Source organism: Pelodiscus sinensis, chromosome 1 (assembly GCF_049634645.1).
Source record: "Pelodiscus sinensis isolate JC-2024 chromosome 1, ASM4963464v1, whole genome shotgun sequence".
In the NCBI taxonomy this organism is placed as follows: domain Eukaryota; kingdom Metazoa; phylum Chordata; order Testudines; family Trionychidae; genus Pelodiscus; species Pelodiscus sinensis.
Genome location: NC_134711.1, coordinates 127,613,246 through 127,631,744, shown reverse-complemented (window position 1 = coordinate 127,631,744; position 18,499 = coordinate 127,613,246). Strand labels below are relative to the sequence as shown.

General features: G+C 47.7%; 1 protein-coding gene across 3 annotated transcripts; it reads right to left on the bottom strand.

Moving 5' to 3' along the window:
* Positions 1–2,184: 2,184 nt before the first annotated feature.
* On the bottom strand, positions 2,185–15,895 carry LOC102449499 (C-type lectin domain family 4 member E-like). 3 transcript variants are annotated; one of them, XM_025180907.2, is made up of 7 exons: positions 15,794–15,895; positions 13,613–13,724; positions 11,199–11,297; positions 5,186–5,284; positions 4,403–4,554; positions 4,031–4,161; positions 2,185–3,743 (listed from the first exon to the last, which is right to left on the bottom strand). In XM_025180907.2, the coding sequence occupies exons 2-7, from the start codon at positions 13,647–13,649 to the stop codon at positions 3,593–3,595; spliced, it is 669 nt and encodes a 222-aa protein (XP_025036692.2). In that variant the 5' UTR covers positions 13,650–13,724; positions 15,794–15,895; the 3' UTR covers positions 2,185–3,592. The 3 variants fall into 3 exon arrangements, with proteins under 3 accessions (XP_025036692.2, XP_075756982.1, XP_075756969.1); XM_075900867.1 differs by having other exon boundaries at positions 15,824–15,886; XM_075900854.1 differs by lacking the exon at positions 15,794–15,895 and adding an exon at positions 14,428–15,783.
* Between the last annotated feature and the right edge of the window lie 2,604 nt (positions 15,896–18,499).

Here is an 18,499-nt window from a genome sequence, read left to right as displayed (position 1 = left end):
AGCACCCTGAGGTTCTCTTCCTTTGTGGGAGGTCAAGGCATGTTTCTTAGGAAATGGACATCTCAGGGTACATCTACATTGCATGCTTATTTCAGAATAAGCTGTTCTGGAATTGACCCCAGCAAGGAGCGCTTGCCTGGCTAGACTGGGCCTGCATGCAGGCAGAGTGTGTCTTCGGGGGTCTCAAGGTGAGGTTCAGATGCCTCCTGACCCGCCTGCATGTAGGGGAGCAGAACATCCCCCAGGTGGTGGTCATGTGTTGCCTGCTCCACAACCTCTGTGAGAGAAAGGGGGAGGTGTTCCTCCCTGGATTGGGGGGAGGCTGACCAGGAGGACAAAGTCTTTGAGAAGCCCCACACAGCTGCCGTCCGGCAGGCCCAGCAGGCAGGAGTGTATATCCAGGAAGCCCTGAGGGAGACTTTCTCACAAGGACCCCAGTGATGCTCTCCCCAGACCCTCCTCTCTAGGGGCCTGTGCCTTGCCCCTCTCTGCCTTTCCTACAACAACCCCTTCCTTCCCCGCTCCATCCCCCTACCCTGCAGAGACAATAAAAAAAAAGTTTGGTTTTGAAAAAAAGAACTCTGGTTATTTATTTGGGGTAGAAGTAAATGGGGAGAGACTGAGAGAACCTGGAAATGGGGAAGGAGCTGCTGCTCAGCAGTCCCATCCTGCTTCTGTCTCATCAGGAGGGATCTGTGCACCAGACAGGGGTGATGGGATGCGGAGGCCTCTCCGCTGGGTGGGCACTGCAGCAAGCGGGCATGGCGGGCCAACCCCGCCCCTGCACGCTTGCGGCGCATGCTCACGCCACGTGCCAGGTATTTTAAATGCCAGTGGCGCAGCAGCCAAGGGGGAAGAAGTTCACCCAGCCCTGGGTGCTGTGCTGAGCTGAGTGAAGCACCCACCCTCCTGCAGCAGCCGGGACCTGGCAGGTAACCCCACGGGGCGGACATCCAGACTCCGCAGCCCCAGGAGGAACAGGCAGCAGACATCGGAGTGGCCTGTGCCCCCTTGACAGACAGAGGGGCGGCAGGGTCTGATTACAGACTCCAGCCCCACTGCCCTGCAAACTGGAAGACAGTAGGTAGGGGAGGGGGAAAAATAGAGGGAAGGGGTGGGAGAGGAAGGGGCTTGTGCTGATGGAAGGGGGGCAGGTCAGGAGAAGAAAGGGGAAGGCACCAAGGCTCAGCGTGGCGGAGAGACAAATGCCAGGGGGCCAATTGGAGACAATGAGGAAAAGGGCAGGAGGGGAGGTGTCAGTGGGAAGGGGGACAGGGTGATGCTGGGAGAGAAGAGGGTAAGGGCATTGAGGGCTGGGGGGGAGGGGAAGGTGCTGGGAGAAGGCTTGAAAGAAGGGGTGGAGTTGAGGAAGGTGGAGATGGAACAAGTCATGTATGAGGGCACAGGAGCATGAGGGGAATGGGGGCAGAGGGTGATGAGGAGGTGAGCATCAGGGAAAAAGAGGACAAAGGGGGCAGGGGCAGTGAGGGAAGGGGGAGGCACCAGGAGGGTGCAGGGGCCAGGGGATTCTGGGGGTGAAGCAGAAGGGCAGACCCCTGCAGGGGAGGGACCAGCACCAGAGGAGAGAGGCAGGACAGGTGTGTAGAGGGAGGTGTTAGAAGAGGGGATGAGGAGGGGTAGCTCACATGATCAGAGTGGGGCTACTGGAGGAGTGGGCACGGGGGGGAGAGAAGGGCTGATGGGGGGCAGGTCTCAGGAGGGCTGAGGGCAGTGAGAAGGGCAGGAGTCAGGATAGCAGAGGAAGGTGAGGTGTTGGGGGGCAACAGGCACCAGGGGAGATGATGGAGCAAGGGAAGGAAACATGGCAGCAGAGAGAAAAGGTAAAGGTTTATAAGATATTTATTAATAACTTGGGTGCCACAGTGGCACATCCAAACAAGCCACATGAACTCAGTACAGGTGCACAACACAAAATTCATTCTGCTCACGGGAGGAAACGCTTAAGCTATATCTACACTGGCGGCTTGTTGCGCAAGAACATCTTGTGCAAGAACAATATCAGGCGTTATTCGTCGTAGAATGAGGTTTACAGAAATTGGAATAAGCCGTCCGCTATTTCTAAATTATTTCAAAATAACAGAATTGCTGTGTAGATGCTCGCATTGTTATTTTGAAATAATGGTGCAGTGTGGACGCAACCTCAGAATGAACTGGATCAGAGCCTCTTGTTTGCATCTCGACTTTATTAAGATAAACACAATATTATAACCAGTCCTGAAATGAGCAGGGAATTCCTGAAGGGGAACTGTATGCAGCAAGAGTCAGAAATAATCAGTCAGACAGAAGTAGGGAACTGAAGGCCCGGGGGCTAGATGCAGCTCTCGGCTTGCCTGAATCCAGCCCCTAAGGCTCAGGGCTCCTCCCATCCAGCTTGAGGAGCCCATCGTGCTGGAGCACACAAAATCTACTTTCATGGGCCCCAATAGGCTCTGTTGTGTGAGTAAACTGTCGGGAGTCTTTCTTCTTTTCAGTTGGGGACCATAGCAGTGAGGGTTTAATTGGTTGGTTGAGGGTTTTTTTTTTTTTTTTTTTCATGTTTTGCTTCTTACTTGTTTGCTGCCCCGACTGATTTTACTGTGGGTCAGCAGCCCCCAACCCAATAAAGGTTCCCCACCCTTGCCGCATGAGATGGAACAGAACAAGGTGATACACATCCAGAGACAACTTTATACAGAGCATCTGACATTCAGGCTCAAAACTCATTGGCAATGAGAGCTAGGTCTGTGGTCTCATCAGAGGAAGTGGTGGAAGTGTCATTGCTCCTGCCATGCAAAACTAGCATTAAACAAAGAATGCATGATCAGTACCAACCCAGCAGTAGTTCCCGGGCAATGGGAAAGAACTGGGCTTAAAGATCCTTTCCTGCTTTAGGAGATTTGGGCTAGGATCAGTCTCTTGATTGAAAACCTGTCCTTTCTCTGGGCATAAATTGTTCCACTCCATCACCAAAGAAGTTAAATTTGGATCAGGCATAATGAACTGTGTGGCCTTTTACCAGTTCCAGCTGGAAGCACAGATGCCTGTTTCCAGTGGAGTTGGAACACCTAAGAGCTCTGCTGAGATTTGGACCTTTACTCCTGCATCTCTTTCCTTAAAGCTGAATCTCTTCTTACACCCAACAGAGCAACGTGGACATGCTGAGACACTCCCATCACAGCACACGTATTCCCGGGGACTGACGTATTGGGACCAAGGGAAGTTATTACATTTAGCAACACTGGCCGAGTTTATACTGTGACTAGCAAGTCTCCCTTCAACACTTTCAGACAAATCTTCTGGCCTTCCCCTTTCCAAACCACCTTCTACATTGGACTTGTTGGATGACTATACAGGCAGTGTTTCTGACATCATGAGCAGACCTCTGCTGAAGTCCAGTAGTGTTCCACGTTTGCCATTTTCAGAAGTTTATATATTGTTTTGACTATACAGCTCAGCTTGCCTTCTTGCATATTACACAGCCCAGGACTCACAGTGCTACAAACCCCCCAATCTGATCTGTCCGTGAGTTGCCTGGGGTGAGAGATGGACTCACTCTTGGGTCTCACTTCCATGATGGGGGTTTTTCATGTCATTAAATATTTGTGGCCGCAGTTTCACAAATCCGATGAAATGGTAAAATACATGGGAAGTTATTCCAGTTATTCCTGATCCCCTTTTGGGATGTATCTATGGCAACACAATTCTCCAGACTGAGATTATTTGGTTCTCCTGGTATCCAGAACCTGTAAAACAAAGCTTATGTGTCAGACGTACCATTATGAGTGTCACAGAGGAAAGAGTTGTAGTGGAAATAATAACCTCTGATCTTCCAGAGAGATTCTCCTTCCTCCCTAAAATGGATCTGTAGCTTCTGATCACGATGCCCTAAAAACCTTCCCTTTCCTGGGCCAGAAACATTTTGCTCCAGCAGGTGACAGAGATCACTCTCTGAAACACACACACATCCACTATGTTGATTGTTGGACCGAGAGGAGGAAAGCAACCATTCACTATGCCGAAATATACTCACGCTGCTGTCTTGTTATATGGAGTCTGATCCTCCCAGCGCCACTGGCCCCTCTCCTGTTGAGTGAGACCAATGTGATAATTCTCCACTTGGATGCCAATAACTGTTCTTTTTACATAACTGGAAACGAAATCCTGGATTAAAAAAAAATCAATTTTAAATGTCCTTAGATGCAGTTACTTAGCAGTCTGCAGCAGGCAGGAATCTCTGGGGGAGTCTGGTGCTGGAGGTGGTGAGGACTAAGGAAGCCCAGGACTGATTGAACATGGAGCCAGAACAACCGGCTCGAATTCAAGAGCAGTGTGTGTATGTGTATAGGTCTCCTCTTAGGTTGGGCACTAAATTCCCAATAGAGCCTGACCCCCAGCAAGATACCTGCTCAGTTCCTGTGTTGATCACCACCAGATGGGAACCCATCCCTGTGCAGTTCCTCTTGCTGTCACTCCAGGTCATGATGTCTTTAGAGAAGTAGTAGCAGCTAGCCTGAAAGGGCTCCCAGTCCTTTGGGCAACATGTCCAGACTCGCCCTGCGAGGGAAGAAAAATTCAAGGAGGAATCACAATAATTAGAGATGGAAAATCTCCACTAGGACATCTTTGCCATTGTCTATGAACAATGCTGAATTGTTCTCTCCAGTTTATTCTGAAGGGTTTGATCTTTCCCAGCTGTTCAGCTTTGTTTAAATGAAGATGTAAGATGAATTGTGTCAGAAGATGTTAGCTAACACCCACAGTAAGCCTGGGGTAGACAAGGCAAGGTAGATGAAGATGTATTAGTTGGAATGTTCTAACCACGTACCTTTACATTCTCATCTAGACAGAGCAAAAAATGACTCTGTTAATAGAGTTTCCACACTTTTGCTTGGAATGCTAGGGTTAGAGAATGTTTCTTCATCCTCAACCTAAATTGCTCTTCTTTTTCTCCCTTTATATCTCCTGTCTCTGACCTCTCTCAATTAGCCCCTCCCTATCCTACTTGTTCACACTTTGCCCATGCATGTAGAACATTGCTATTTCTCTTCTTTAGCCTCCACTTAGACCCTCTGCATAGAGGGGCGAATCCCTCCAGTCCACTGTCACTGTTTACGCTGGCTGTGAACCAGGCCATTAGCCCAAAACACTGACACAGATTTCCGCTCTCTCTTTCAGTGTCACTGACCTTTTCCTTCGTCGTGCCCCACGATGCAATGCCACTCTATGGAACTCTGGGGCAAAGCCTTGTGCACCTCACAGTCTGGATTTACCTTGAGGAGAGAGACTGGTATAGGAGAGAAAACAAGAGAATGAATACAAAATACTTCCCTCCTTTTGCCCCCACGTACAACATGATTTCTTCTCCATCTCCTGGACAAGAATTGTCACAATGTGGTCACTCCCACATGGGTTTCCTCTACGTTCATATATACGAAAACCCGTCCCCCATAGGAGGAGAAGAGGGCAGCTCAGCTCCCATTAACTCTCTGTTGGTGGTGGGGACCAGTGTTACTGGGTGCTGCAAGTCAATCTTTCTTGATCAATGGGGCAAGAGAAGTGTCTGACCCACATGGGGTGTGGTGAGGCGGGCGTGCCCAGGATACAGTTTATTAACATTGTCACCTCTTGCTGAGTAGAAGCAGATGTTGGGGCCTACAGTGTTGTGGAATCTGGATATATTCTTAGCCTATTGAAAGAGTGCGCCACTTCCAGGCAATCATCTCTTCCAGAGCTCCTAGACCAAACACTACCATCATGTCCCAGGAAGCTGCCCTGCCAGAGGAATTGAATCTCTGTGCACAGATTAAGCCAGAGAGAAAACCCTTGCTGTCTACCACAGTACCACCCAAAGAACCTGCAACATGGAACTAAGAGTGGTATAGTCACACAGGAACGGGAAGGCAGAGTTTACTTGAGGTGAGTTACTGGCCATGAGACCAGTGTGAAGCCGAAGCTTTGGGTGTTGTAAAACATTGGACACATTCCAGGCAAAGAAAGGACAGTATGCACAAGATGGCCTGCATCTCATAAGGGAGAAGGGGGGTGGCACTAATCTTTTGGCTGGCTGGGGCATCCAGGAGGATGCTGAATTAACAACACATGAGAGAGGGGTCTGAGAAGGCAAATACAGAACAAATGTTTAATTGAATAACTTAAAGTCAAGGTGTTGAGAACTTGCTGAACTGAGGTGGCAAAGAATGTGAAAAGTGGTTTTTTTTCAGTTTCATACACACCAGTGCCAGCAGCCTGGGTAAGGTATAGGTGGATTTGGAAATGCAAAGAAGAAATTTGATATAATTGGTACTACTGAAACCTGGTAAGAGGCTTCACATGACTGGAATGTTACAACCCCACTAGTTATAATCTGTTTAGAAGGATCAAGTAGGTAAGAAAGATGGCGGAGGGCTGTGAAACTCAGATCACCCCAACTGGTAACAAGCAACACGTTTCAGCTGGCCTGAGCAGTTCAGTGTACCCCAGTTCATTGATGTCATATTCTGTGCCTAATGTGTGTCACATAATATGTCATTGGAAAACTAATAAGTTGCTGATCATTAATAGTCTTGTGCGATGTAAGTACTCAGCATGTATTTAAAGTTATGAATAGATATGTTGGAATAACAGCTAAAATGTGTTTAAAGCAGGCATGTGAGGGGGTTTGGTAAATAGGTCTGCCCTAGAGAAAGGAATGTGTTTGCTTCTCTGACCAGCTGGGCAATCAGGCAGAGACAGCGAAAGCCTCTTTAAATGTTAGGTAAACATGGCTATAAAGCTAACAAACAGTAAAGAGAAACTTTTTCTGAGCTATAAAGAAAAGGGGTTTGAACCCAGGGCTGGGACAGACTTCGATTTCGCCAGGCTCTGGGCAAATACACTTCTGCTGGCTTAGTAGGGGCTTGGCTTCAGGTCCTGTGGAAGGGGCATGGCCTCAGGTGGATGGGGTGGGGCTAGTGGCAGCCAACGCTCAGTGCCGCCTGGACCATGTCGTGCCTCTCCTGCCAGCCCTCAGTGCTGCCCTGCAAGGACCCAGGGCTCTGGCTGACGCTGCTGCTGTGATAGGAGAAGAAATGGGCTGAATCTCCAGGCCCTTTTACATAGCCGGACCCTGGGGGCAACTACCCCTTTTGCCTCCCCAGCCCCGTCGATTGCCCTGTCTCAGCCTAAAAAGATAAGCAATATACTAACTGACTGTGTAAAATATTACTGCAATATGATGCAAGTATATTGACTAAGATCTTCTATGAAAGTCTGTGTCACACTAGTGATTAATACCAATGTGCAATGTCTGTGAAAGCAGGGTCTGAATCAATGCTTCCATTACAGCCAGCTGAAATGGGAAAGAAATCCTGGGTGTGTTTATGTAAATACAGTTTGCCCCTGCTTTGCTTTGACATGTTAGATATTCAGCTGTTACAATGGTGTTTTGCTCATTGTAATCAGCTTGGCTGGTGTTGGGTCACAAATTGTGCTAACACTGATTTCAATGTGTGCAATTATTGGGGGAATACAAAGAAAGTCTGTACTTAACCTGGCACAAAGGAGGGAAACAGTCTCAGTTTAAAGAATGAGATTCTGGATGTGTGCATATAAATATAGTTCACTCAGTTTGCTTAGGCCTGCTAGATATTTAATTGTTACAATGGTGTTTTGCCCATTGTAACCAATTTGGCTGTTGTGGGGTCTCAAACTGTGTTAACACTAAATGCAGGAATTGTGAAGTATGGTCACCAATGCTGGCACTTATTGGGGGAATGCAGAAAAGTCAGACTGTGTTTAACTCAGTTCAAAGGAGAGAGACTGTCAGAATAAAGTACCTCTGATGGACAAGGATCCCCCTCCCAAAGCTCTGTGAAGTTAACTGGGGAGGAAGGACTCTGTATCAGCAGGCTTCATGCTCTCCAGGCATGAGCTATAAGACCGGTTCAACCTGTTTCTTCTTCCCCTCCCCCCCCCCCCCCCCCCGGTTCTAACAGAACTCGTTTCTTATTTTAAATTTACTCCAGTGGATGCTAGAATTTCTCATGGCTGGACTGTGAATTGGGCCAAGAGCTGAAATCACTAGGCGTGGCCCAGAGCCAAATCCACCACCAGCCAGTGGAAGATGCAATGAATGGTCAGCAGAGCAGCAGCAACACAATGAGCAGCCAGCAGAGAGGCAACAGTGACACGTAATGAGCGGCCAGCAGGTGGATGGTGAGTGACCCACTGAGTGAGTAAGCTGCCTTCTACCCCCCCCCCCCACTCCATTATTCAGGATGGGAGGTGAATTCTGTGGATGCAGCTCTGAACTCTGGGTCTGCCCTGACCAAGGTCAGCTACTGTGAGTGGGGTGCAGAGAAGGATTGGGCATGTGAAGGGGACATTTACACTGCTGGACTTGAGAACCTGAGAGGAAAAGAGCATTGCCCAACCTATTGGAGTGGGACTGTTACTCGCGGGTTTGTTATGAGCCGTGATTGTGCTGTTTTCTCAAATCAATGCCACATTACTTCTTTCCCCTTTTAGTTAAGGTTTATTTTCTACGCTCAGACTCTGCGCTTGCGAGTGGGGAAACATTGCCCCGGGGGGGGGGGGGGGGGGGGGTGAATTTCCCACATTAGTGGGTGGAGGTTTGAGCCAGTTCTGTGTTGGATGGATGGAGAGTGTCAGGGGGTGCACACCCCCTGTGTGCCTCAGTGCCCCTGACTGTCCTCATATAGCCCCTCGCAGGGCAAGTTACAGTCTGTTTGGGTTGCTCATCATAGGCACAAAGCAGTTTATAACTGGCCCTTTAAGCAAGGCCAAGTCCACAAAACAGATTATCGTTGTAGGGGGGCACACCCCAGGTAGGGGGACCCAGGCCCACCCTACTCCACCGGGTCCCAGCCTAGGGCCCTGAGAGCAACCATGTACCGGGTCACTCCCTCGGTGGGGCCATCCAGCCGAAACGCACTGAGGTTCCCGGGCCGGGAGGGGCAGCTCCCGCTCCTGCCCTGGGCCACTTCCTACCTGGATCCCCGGGCTTCCTTCCCCTGGACTTGCCCAGCTGGCTACGATCTCCCTCCAAGGAGCTCCTGCTTCCTCTGCAGTCAGCCCTCCACTGGCCTTCCCTAAGCAACCTGTGCTTCTCTATATATACTTGCCAGCTGGGCTCTCACTCCCCTAATGGGTTCAGCTGGCTTCCACAAGCCAATTGTGCTGCCCTAGATAGTTGCCAGCTGGGCTCTCTCTGGCCCTAAACCGCTCCAGCTGGCCTCTTTCTTTCTAGCCCTGGCTCAGGGCCTGAGTCCTGGTCTTAAAGGGCCAGTGCAGGGCAGGCGCCCTGTCACAGAGAGGAATCCCTCGATATTGAATTGGCCCCTAGTTGCTGCTGGCACTACCTGGAAGAAGGGTTACATCTGTATTTGCAAACCATCAGGGATTATGATAAATAATTGTTTTTATACTTTTACATGTGTGCCCAAGCAAAGGAAGAAAGAGATCTCTCCAAGTCAGGATGGAATGTCACAGTTATCTATCTGTCCTCAATGAAGTTAAGCAAAGTGTGAGCAAAATAATGGAGTCCTCATTTACACAGAAAATCAGCAAGGGAATGGGAAATCCACAAGAAGGGATGAACAGCAAAGGATCTTCCTGACTCTTGAAACAAGGATAAAGCTCCTTGGATAACATCATATACCTATGGACAGTTCAACTAACATGCCTGCATAATCTCATGACTCCAGATAAAGGGCTTTAAGAAAAACAGCAAATATTGTTAAATTTGTGATAACAACAGTTGGCGACACTGAAATCCATGGCCTCCATAGACCTGGCAACACTAATAACAGCTTGTTTCCCGCTAGTCCATTTCTTCTGGAAAGAAGCTACAACTCTGCATTTACTGGCTGCATTTACAGGAAATACATCTCTAAGCATAGAAAATCAGTTGCCTTGGAGGTGAAAGGAGGCAGCTGTTAAATGACACAAAGAGTAGGTAAAGAACAAAATCCCAGTGGACTCCAGGAGGCAGGATTTGATATAGACACCTGACTAAAAGCTGTTATTGATGTGAAATACATTGCCCGCTCTTTCATTTCCACAAGGGAGCCACATTAAGTTTTACCTGTTGCACAAAAGGTGGCACCTCCAGCAGTCCCTTGCACTTCAGGGTCAGATTGTGAGGGAGGCGCATCCTCTTGAGTGACCTTCAACACACCCTTCCCTCAGCATCACAGTGTTTAGGTCCCAGTGGTATATGATAGCCTGGCCTGGCTAGCCTACCTCCTCAGCCTATGCTGTGGTGTCTCTCTGAGACAGCAGGAGAGAAAAGTCCAGTAACAGTGACTTTACTGTTAAAGAAAAATAATGAAACCTCCCACCCACACAGCTGTCTCTGGAACCAGTGGACTCATTCAGATTCCTTTCAAGACTATAGAAGTGTCCACCTCTGGCAGGGGTGAGTGAAAGCAGAGGGAGACCCAGTGACATGACACAGTTATTAATAGTCTTCATCCTACGTGGGATGGAAACCACCCAGAAACACAAGTGTGCTGCAGGGAGTGGTGCTGGTGACTCAGGAGGGGAAACTTTTCTGTGCCAAACTTTAAAAAACAACAAATAGTCTGGTAGCACTTTATAGACTAACAAACCATGTAGAGGGTATCATGAGCTTTCATGGGCACAGACCACTTCTTCAGATGACTGGAATTTTGAGTTTAGGATGTGCAGACCCAAAATAAATAGGGGAGAAGGGAGAGGTGGAATGGAGCAGAGGATTAGCTGTAGAGGAGCAGACTATTGTTCTATCTAACCTGGCATTAAGGTTCTGGCAGCGGTGGATGTCAGATGCCTCAAATGAAAATACTGTATATTCCATATCTAGCAGCTGGTCCCACTTTAGGGTGGAGGCCGGGGGAGGGAGTTCTTCCTAACTCTCTGAAGAGGTCATTTATCCTGTGATGCATGAGGGTTTATTACCTTTTGCTTAATTATGCTGCCCCTTTTATAGTCAGCAGCTGCACCAGGCTTGGTTGATTCCCTACAGCAGGGAGATCCACAACTTGACTTTACAAACCTCATTTTACTGATTCTAAATTTACCAGCCACGATCTTACTTGAGATCCTTTGTTTTTGTAAGATGGGAGAAAGGAAAGAGGCAGGGGGAAGGGATTCTAAAGAGCAATACAATCCCTTCTTGTATTTCTTTCCAATGCATCCAAATAAAATCCAAAACCCACCCATACAGCCGGAGATGACACAAGCCTTGAGGACAAGGGCACACACCAGAATGACCCAGGGATTGAGCCAGGAGCAACGTCTCCTCTCCTCTGGTGGGGCTGAAATACACAAGGTGAAAACAAGAATCACACACCTTTTCCAAAGAGAAAAGCGCAGTAGACACAACTATTTGGAGTGGCACAAGGGGGGCAGGAGCTGGTACCGGGACAGTGTCATGCCTTGGAGCAGAAGCTCCATGTTCTACTGCTTTCACCGCTGCGGTTCCCAGGAGGGAACTGTACAGATGCCAGGAGATGCCGCTGCAGGGAAGGGCTGTGGGTGGTACAGCTGTGCCAGAGAAACTGCTGGTGTGGGGCTGCTCCTTTTGCTGCTGCAGTTCTGAATGCGCCGCCCCCAGCCTCCGGGAGAAGGAACATGGCCCTTCTTGCCCTACCCAAGAGTCAACTTTTCCAATAGAATGTCCTGAGACAGAGGTGAAGGATTTTCCTAGAATGACACCTGCACCCAGGAGTCTGTTAATTAAAAGTGGCTCAGACACAGGAGCTGGGATTAGGGCCGAGTCCCCCAACTCTTCTCTCTTTTTTCTCTCTACCCATGAGGCCTGTCTCTCCTCCTCCCTCCCCTTTGCTCCATTACTTGGTCCCCCAGCACCTCCTTTTCTTCCCATAACATCTCCCCTCATTTCTCTCTCCTTCCCTCTCTCCACCCACTCCTCCTTTCTCCGACTGCAGTCTCTTCCTCCACCTCTGTCCCTGTTTACCTCACCTTTCAATCCCCATCTTCTCTGCTTCCCTCCCCTGTTCAGTCCCTTGTTTATTCTCTTCTCTCTCCTCTCCTCACCTTGCCCTGCTCTCTAGGGATCTGTCCGCACTTGGCTGTAGGAGGGTGAGTCCCAGCTCGAGGAGATGCGCCTGCACTAGCTTTGATCAAGCAACTGTGCTAAAAATAGGCTGTAGCCATGGTGCCATGTGCCACCGGAGGGGGACAGCCACCCTGATGACATGCCTAGCATATCTGACAACACCACTTGTGGCAGCTACCCCCACTTGCTGCTTACACGGCTACAGGTACAGTCTATTATTAGGGCACTAGTTCAAACAATGCTAGAGTGGGTATGTCTTCTTGATATAGGAATCACACCTCTTGCCCTCCTGTGGGCATAAGATAAATGGACATGTGATTGCAGCATGGGTAAGGCATCCCTGTGCCAGCTGTAAAATATCTGCTACACATAATAATGGTAGTGAGGACGGGATGGGCTGAGCTTCAGCACTGGCTGCCTATCCCAGTACAGACTCACTGGGGACCCTAGGTGGATACTTGCATTATTCACCTCTGCTGGGACCCAGGCTGCCACATCTCTACTGCAATTGTCTGCACTAGCTGGATTAGTGCTACACAGGGATGCCTACCTACCTGTGCTACAATCACCCCTTCATTTGCAGTGTATATGTAACCTGACTCTTCAGTTCTGTGCCCATTCGGCTTCTCATAGACAGTAGTTTATAAAAGTCAGAATTGGGGACAAATACAAATGCTACAAACTGGATTGTTTACACTGAAAACATCATGATGGTAAGGTCAGAGGTTGGCATGGTAATGAGCTGTAAGATTGTAGAAATTGGAGAAAATGCTAAGGGTTCAAATAAGCCAAATATGTTTCGGCTGGTTCATTTAATGGGCTATGGTTGCCACCCCTTCTTGGACACTGCTTCTGTGGGGTCACTGAGGAGACAGAAGATCACTGCTTCTCTCTCCTAAGGTACATCTATACTGCAGGCTTATTTCAAAATAAGCTATTCTGGAATAGTTATTCTGAAATAGCTAATTTCGAAATAGCACGTCTACACTGCAGGGAAGCCTCAAATTAGTCCAAGGCAGGCTCCCCTAATGTCGACGTGCTCTCTCGATTTAGAGCCCCAGGAGGCACTGGGGAGGAATAACTTAAAATGGCCCTGGTGAGGGGCTATTTTGAAATAGCAGCTGTGGATCATCTACACACGCCTTATTTCAAAATAGCTATTTCGGAAGAGGCGTTATTCCTCGTAGAATGAGGTTGACAGATTTCGGAATAAGCCGTCCGTTATTTCAAAATTATTTTGAAATAACTGAATGGCTGTGTCGACACTCGCTTTGTTATTTCGAAATAACGCTAGTTACCTCGAAATAACGGTGCAGAATAGATGCACTCTTAATTCCATTCTCCCTTCCCCAATGCTTTGGGCCATTCTCCAGCCCTGTCACTCCCTCTCACTCTTTCTCTGCCCCTCTATCCTTTCCAAACATCATTCTCCCATTTTACATGGTCTTTCTCCAGAGCCATTCTCCTCTATCACTCCATCTCCATTGCCTTCCCAAAACCTTATTTCAGCCAATCCCACCCAGCAAAGTGAAATAAAATCCCCATTCTCACCTGCAGTTCCTGGGCTGGATTTCCCTGCTGGGCTCATGGTTTCTTTCCGAACCTCACTGTCCCCACGGGTAACTCCAGGGTCTTCACCCAGCCCCCAGCACAAGGGGCTGTTCTACAGAAGAGCAAATTATATTCTGAGTTGGCCAAACACACAAGCAAGAGCTTGAATGATGTCTGATGAGATGTTCAGGGAGTAGAAGGAAGGAAGTTCCCAACCAGTCTTGTGATGTCTCATTTCAAATCAGAAGTGCATTATTATGAGTAATAAAAGCAACTAACATTCCACCCTATCCTTTGCCCCCAAATATATACAGAAACAAAGTGAAGAAAGTGAGGCCAGAAAAGAAGAACTATTTCTCATCCCTGAAATAGTCTGTTTCGAAAGTATTCATGTGGTTTTTGCAACATGGAACATTAACCCTTAATTAGCTAGGTTTGTCCTGTGACTGTAGGGGGAGAGGGGGAATCATTAGCCTGTCAGATGTCACTTGCTACAGATTAAGCCAGCCTGATACTGGCATGGGAGGTAGCATCAGGAAGATCAGAATATATTATTTATTATTATAGATCTAGCTCTGCACTTAGGTGGTTGTTTCAGAAGTGCTTGCAGATCTCCCTAATGGATCTGTTCAGCTAAACTTGGGACAACCCTTACACCAGGGGTGGGGAATCTTTTTTGGGTCCAGGGCCACTGACCCACAGAAAAATCAGTCAGGGGCCACACACAAGGAAGAAGCAAACACAAAATCCAAAAACCACTACAACCCTTCCCGATCTGGCCCCCAAGTGAGCAGGAGAAAAACAAAAACACTCACAGATGTGGCTCCCAACTTGAGAAACGGGATTTCTCTCAAGCTCCAGCCCATGCGGGAGAGCAGTGCCTGAAGGGAATGCTTCACTGCAGCATGCAAAAATGCTCAGAGATACTTCCCCCCTCCCTTGCCAGGCAGAGCCCGCCTGTGGCTTGCAATCTGGCCTGTGGCTTGCTTTGATCAGGCCCACAAGACTTGGGGCTTGCCCCCTGCCCACACAGTGGTGTGAGCCTGCTGGTGCTGATATCCAGCCATGGGACTGCTCGTGGCTGAAGTGGCAGTGCGAACTTGCAACCATGCAGAAGTGGGGAGGGGGCTCAAAAGCCGGAACAAGGCAAGCCACAGGAACATATCCTCCTACCTCTGCCTTACAGGAACATATCCTTTCCCCCCTCTCCTCCTCCATCTTACAGGAACATATCCGCATATATCCCCTTTTCCAACTAACAATCTTATTGAACATTACTCAAAATTGTATATAAACAAATGATCTATTAGGGATATCGGTGTGTAGACAACTACACAAGTAACCAGTAAGCCGGGGAATGAGAGCTGGTACCTGTGAGAAGCTGGTTTAAAAGCTGGCTCCCCACAAGTACTGGATCCGCCTGCCCCTGCCCCCCATGCTTCTACTTCTGATAGAGAGGCAGCAGCACAGAGGGTGAGGGGAGCAGGCTGGAGCCAATACTCACGGGGAGCCAGCTTTCAAGCCAGCCCCCCATGCCTGTTGGCTCCTACAGAGGCAGCAAGGGGGGGGGCAGGTTTAAAAGCCGGTTCCGATCATGCCTTTCCCCACTCCCATGCTGCTGCCTCTATCACAGACAAAGCATGGGGGGGGGGGGGGTTAAGGCTGCAAAGCAACCTCTGTCCATGGTGTGCCCAAACTCCCTGCGGACAGAGGCTTTTCTGTGGCAGCAGCCTCTGTATCAGAGGCAGCAGAGCGCAACAGCAGGCAGCTGGTCTGTGCAGGGAGCTGGTTTTTAAACTGGCTTCCCTTGTGGACCAGCTTCTGCCTGCTACCTTGCGCTGCTGCCTCTGATACAGAGGCAGCAGCATAGAGTGGCACGGGGCTCCCTGGGAGTGGGGTCAGAGTATACTGGCTGCCAGCCCTGCCTCCGGGGACTATCAAATAGTCATGTAACCGTTAAGATTTCATGCAGTTACATGACTATTCAATTACACAATATCTAAAATCCCCACTATCTATATATAATTAACTTGGCTTGTTATAACTTCAGCAATTCTCAATTTGCCTTTGCGGTTTCCAACACAGTCTGGTTGCTCTGAATGACAAGAATACTGAATCAGTTGGTTTAGCTGTCTGTGGCTCTGTCTCCTGCTCCACTTACCTTTCCAGTTCAGTACTTACCTATTATCCTCCCTTTCTTTGGAAACATACCGTGGATGTCTCCTGTTCCTTCGGAGGTCTGTCCTTCAAAGGGGTTACTTCCTATGACCCAGGAACCACTGCACAAATAATGTTCGCCCTTTGTTCCCAGCAGTTTTCATCACATATGCAATCCATATTGTGAAACTCCAAGGGCCCCAGTAAAGGTCTCATACTTCCTGGCATAGGCAAGCCACTTGCCCAGTATTAAACTGTCCCGCCGTGCTTTTCTAGTATTTGTGTCCTCTCCAGTACTCAAACAAAACTAGAACTGGTTTTGCCAGGAATCAGATACACAAGGGTGTGTTGGTGGGAGGGAGACAGCATGTGCTGGTGGGAAGGAGGGGGCTCGCATGCGGCAAGACCTTGCCTTGACTATGCAGGACTAGTCCCATGATTCCAGAAGTGCTGGAATGCATACTGGGAATGTAGACAGGGAATGATGCTCTTCCATCATCCTTTTTTGCTTTTGGTTTGTTTGTCTTTTTCTGTCTGGTTTCTTCAATTCTTCTATAGCATGTTCATTTGTAACATCTTTCACCACACTATTAGAAGGTCTTGCATTTAGCTCTCTCTTAATTATAATGCCTGCAGCCAGGAGACAATCTACACTTCAAGGTGGCTACCCTAGAGTTAAGCAATCCTAAATGAGGGTTTGAAATAGATTTGCTTTTGAGGGATTTAGGAGCTTTTTTTTTTTTTTGGAATTTTTACACCATTTTCCTCTAGCCCTTTTGGCTGTGTCTATCTAGGACTTGCTATATTATGCTAGAACCCATGGTACCTTGCAAAATATTTGAATTCATATCTTTCAGATTGTGGGCCATTTTCTGACATTACTACCGAAAACATATCGTATCTAGCCAATACTGATTTAATGTATGTTATTACAGGCTTTACAATGGTATTGCCCAGTAGTGCAATCTCTGGAAAGTGATATTACTAGTTTAATATCAAAACATAGTCTTTACCTGATATTTGAATAAATCAATGCCAACTTTATAAAAAGCTTCCTGGTGTACCGGCACAGGTTCTTTCATGGGTTTGGGCTACAAGTTCTGATGTTTCACATTTCTGAACTGCCTTTTTCATTCATTTGAGGCCAACACAACATATCTCTGACCCCTCTTTTCTCTTTTTAATTCCTGAATGTTCTTTGTGAATTCTAACAAGCACACCAGACTGTAACATTTTTAGAATAGTTATTTGGCTGTTTCTAAACAAAACACCATTAATCTCTGAGGGCACATCTATACTTACCAGAAGATCGACACTCTGGATGTCGATCTTTTGGCATTTGAGTTAGCAGGTCTAGTGTCTAAATCGAATGATGAGGGCTTCTCCCACCAGCATCTGGTACTTCTCCTTTTTCGAGGAATAAAGGAATCCAATGGGAGTGTCTGCTCCCATCAGCCTCCTGCTATGTGGATGCCATCAAGGCTTAGCTTAGCATTTTACGTAGCTGTAGTTGTGTACCTTAAGCCAATTGTCCTGGTCTAATGTAAACCAGGCCTGAAAGTTCTTTGAAGAGAAAATATGGACTAGGTGTCCAGGCCAACCTACAGTTATACGTTTTATTACTTTTTGCAAGGTCTCATCATGTGCTTTGGTTGCAGCAAACACAGTCCGCATTTTGTCAGAGACAGAATAGTTTTTCTTTATAAGGATCACATGCACTATCTTCCATTATTGTAAAATGTATTATTTTTCAATATTATTTTTAACTTTACCACTAATTTACAAGCAGGGGGCCTGACAGACATGCTCGACCCCTGGGCAAATGGGGTTCAGCTCTCCTAGAAGAGGCAGAGACTTGAGCAGAAGAGGGAGATGGGGCAAGCACTGTGCGCGCGCGTACACACACACACACACACACACACACACACACACCCCAGCCTTAACAGCTTCTGAGGCTCTGGCCACTGTTGCTCCTGTGGTAGTGGTGGCTGGGCGCCCCAGTGCCCTTTTGAATCACTGGGGTCCAGCGCAATTGCCCTCTTTTCCCCTTCCCCCTCCACCATTGACAGGCCTGTTCACAAGTGCAGAGTAGAAATGAACTCTCCGCTGTTAGCCCTTCACTTCACCAATCTAATAACAATGTACCGTTTTATAGACCCTGAAAATAAATGTTGTTACCACACTTGTTTGAGTGTATATAACAAGTGTATACTATACTAGTGTATAGTTTAGAATTAAAAAATGTTCTTATTCATTGCCAAGGTAATAGTCCAATCCTTTGCTGCATTGACTTCATTCACAGCTCTTAAAGAAAACTCTTCTGTGCTGCTAGTACCAAATCGCCTTATGCTACACACTGTGCATACATAGCTTCTTTTTGTGCATCTGCTGCTTTGTTTGTACATTCTTGCAAAATGATTGCATTTCTTGAGCTTCTTGCAATGTTGTGTAAATGCAGGACATTGCTGAAATTTGCTTTCACACCTTGTGCAATGCTTTATGTTGTACTCAACCTAATTCCTTTCTTGAAACTCACTTTTTACAGACTTGTTGAACATTTCTTCTCTTTACTGCATTTATGCTTTCCCTTTGCACTGAGGGAAAACAATACATCAAAACAGTGCCTTGTTTTCCCAGCAAAAGTATCAATCTATTCTGGATAACCTCTCTTGCTTGGCATGCTCTTAATGTTTCATCTGGATCTTTCAGAGTCTTTGTCTAATCTTTGGA

Bases quoted from the DNA above. Each gene is read 5' to 3' on its own strand.
- LOC102449499 (XM_075900854.1), bottom strand. From the start codon at position 14,478: ATGGGCTGGAGCTTGAGAGAAATCCCGTTTCTCAAGTTGGGAGCCACA. The intron at 11,298-13,612 runs GTGAGAATGGGG...TGTGTATTTCAG, and splicing joins ATCCAGCCCAGGAACTGCAG to CCCCACCAGAGGAGAGGAGA. The intron at 3,744-4,030 runs GTGAGTATATTT...TTTGTTTTACAG, and splicing joins CCATATAACAAGACAGCAGC to GTTCTGGATACCAGGAGAAC.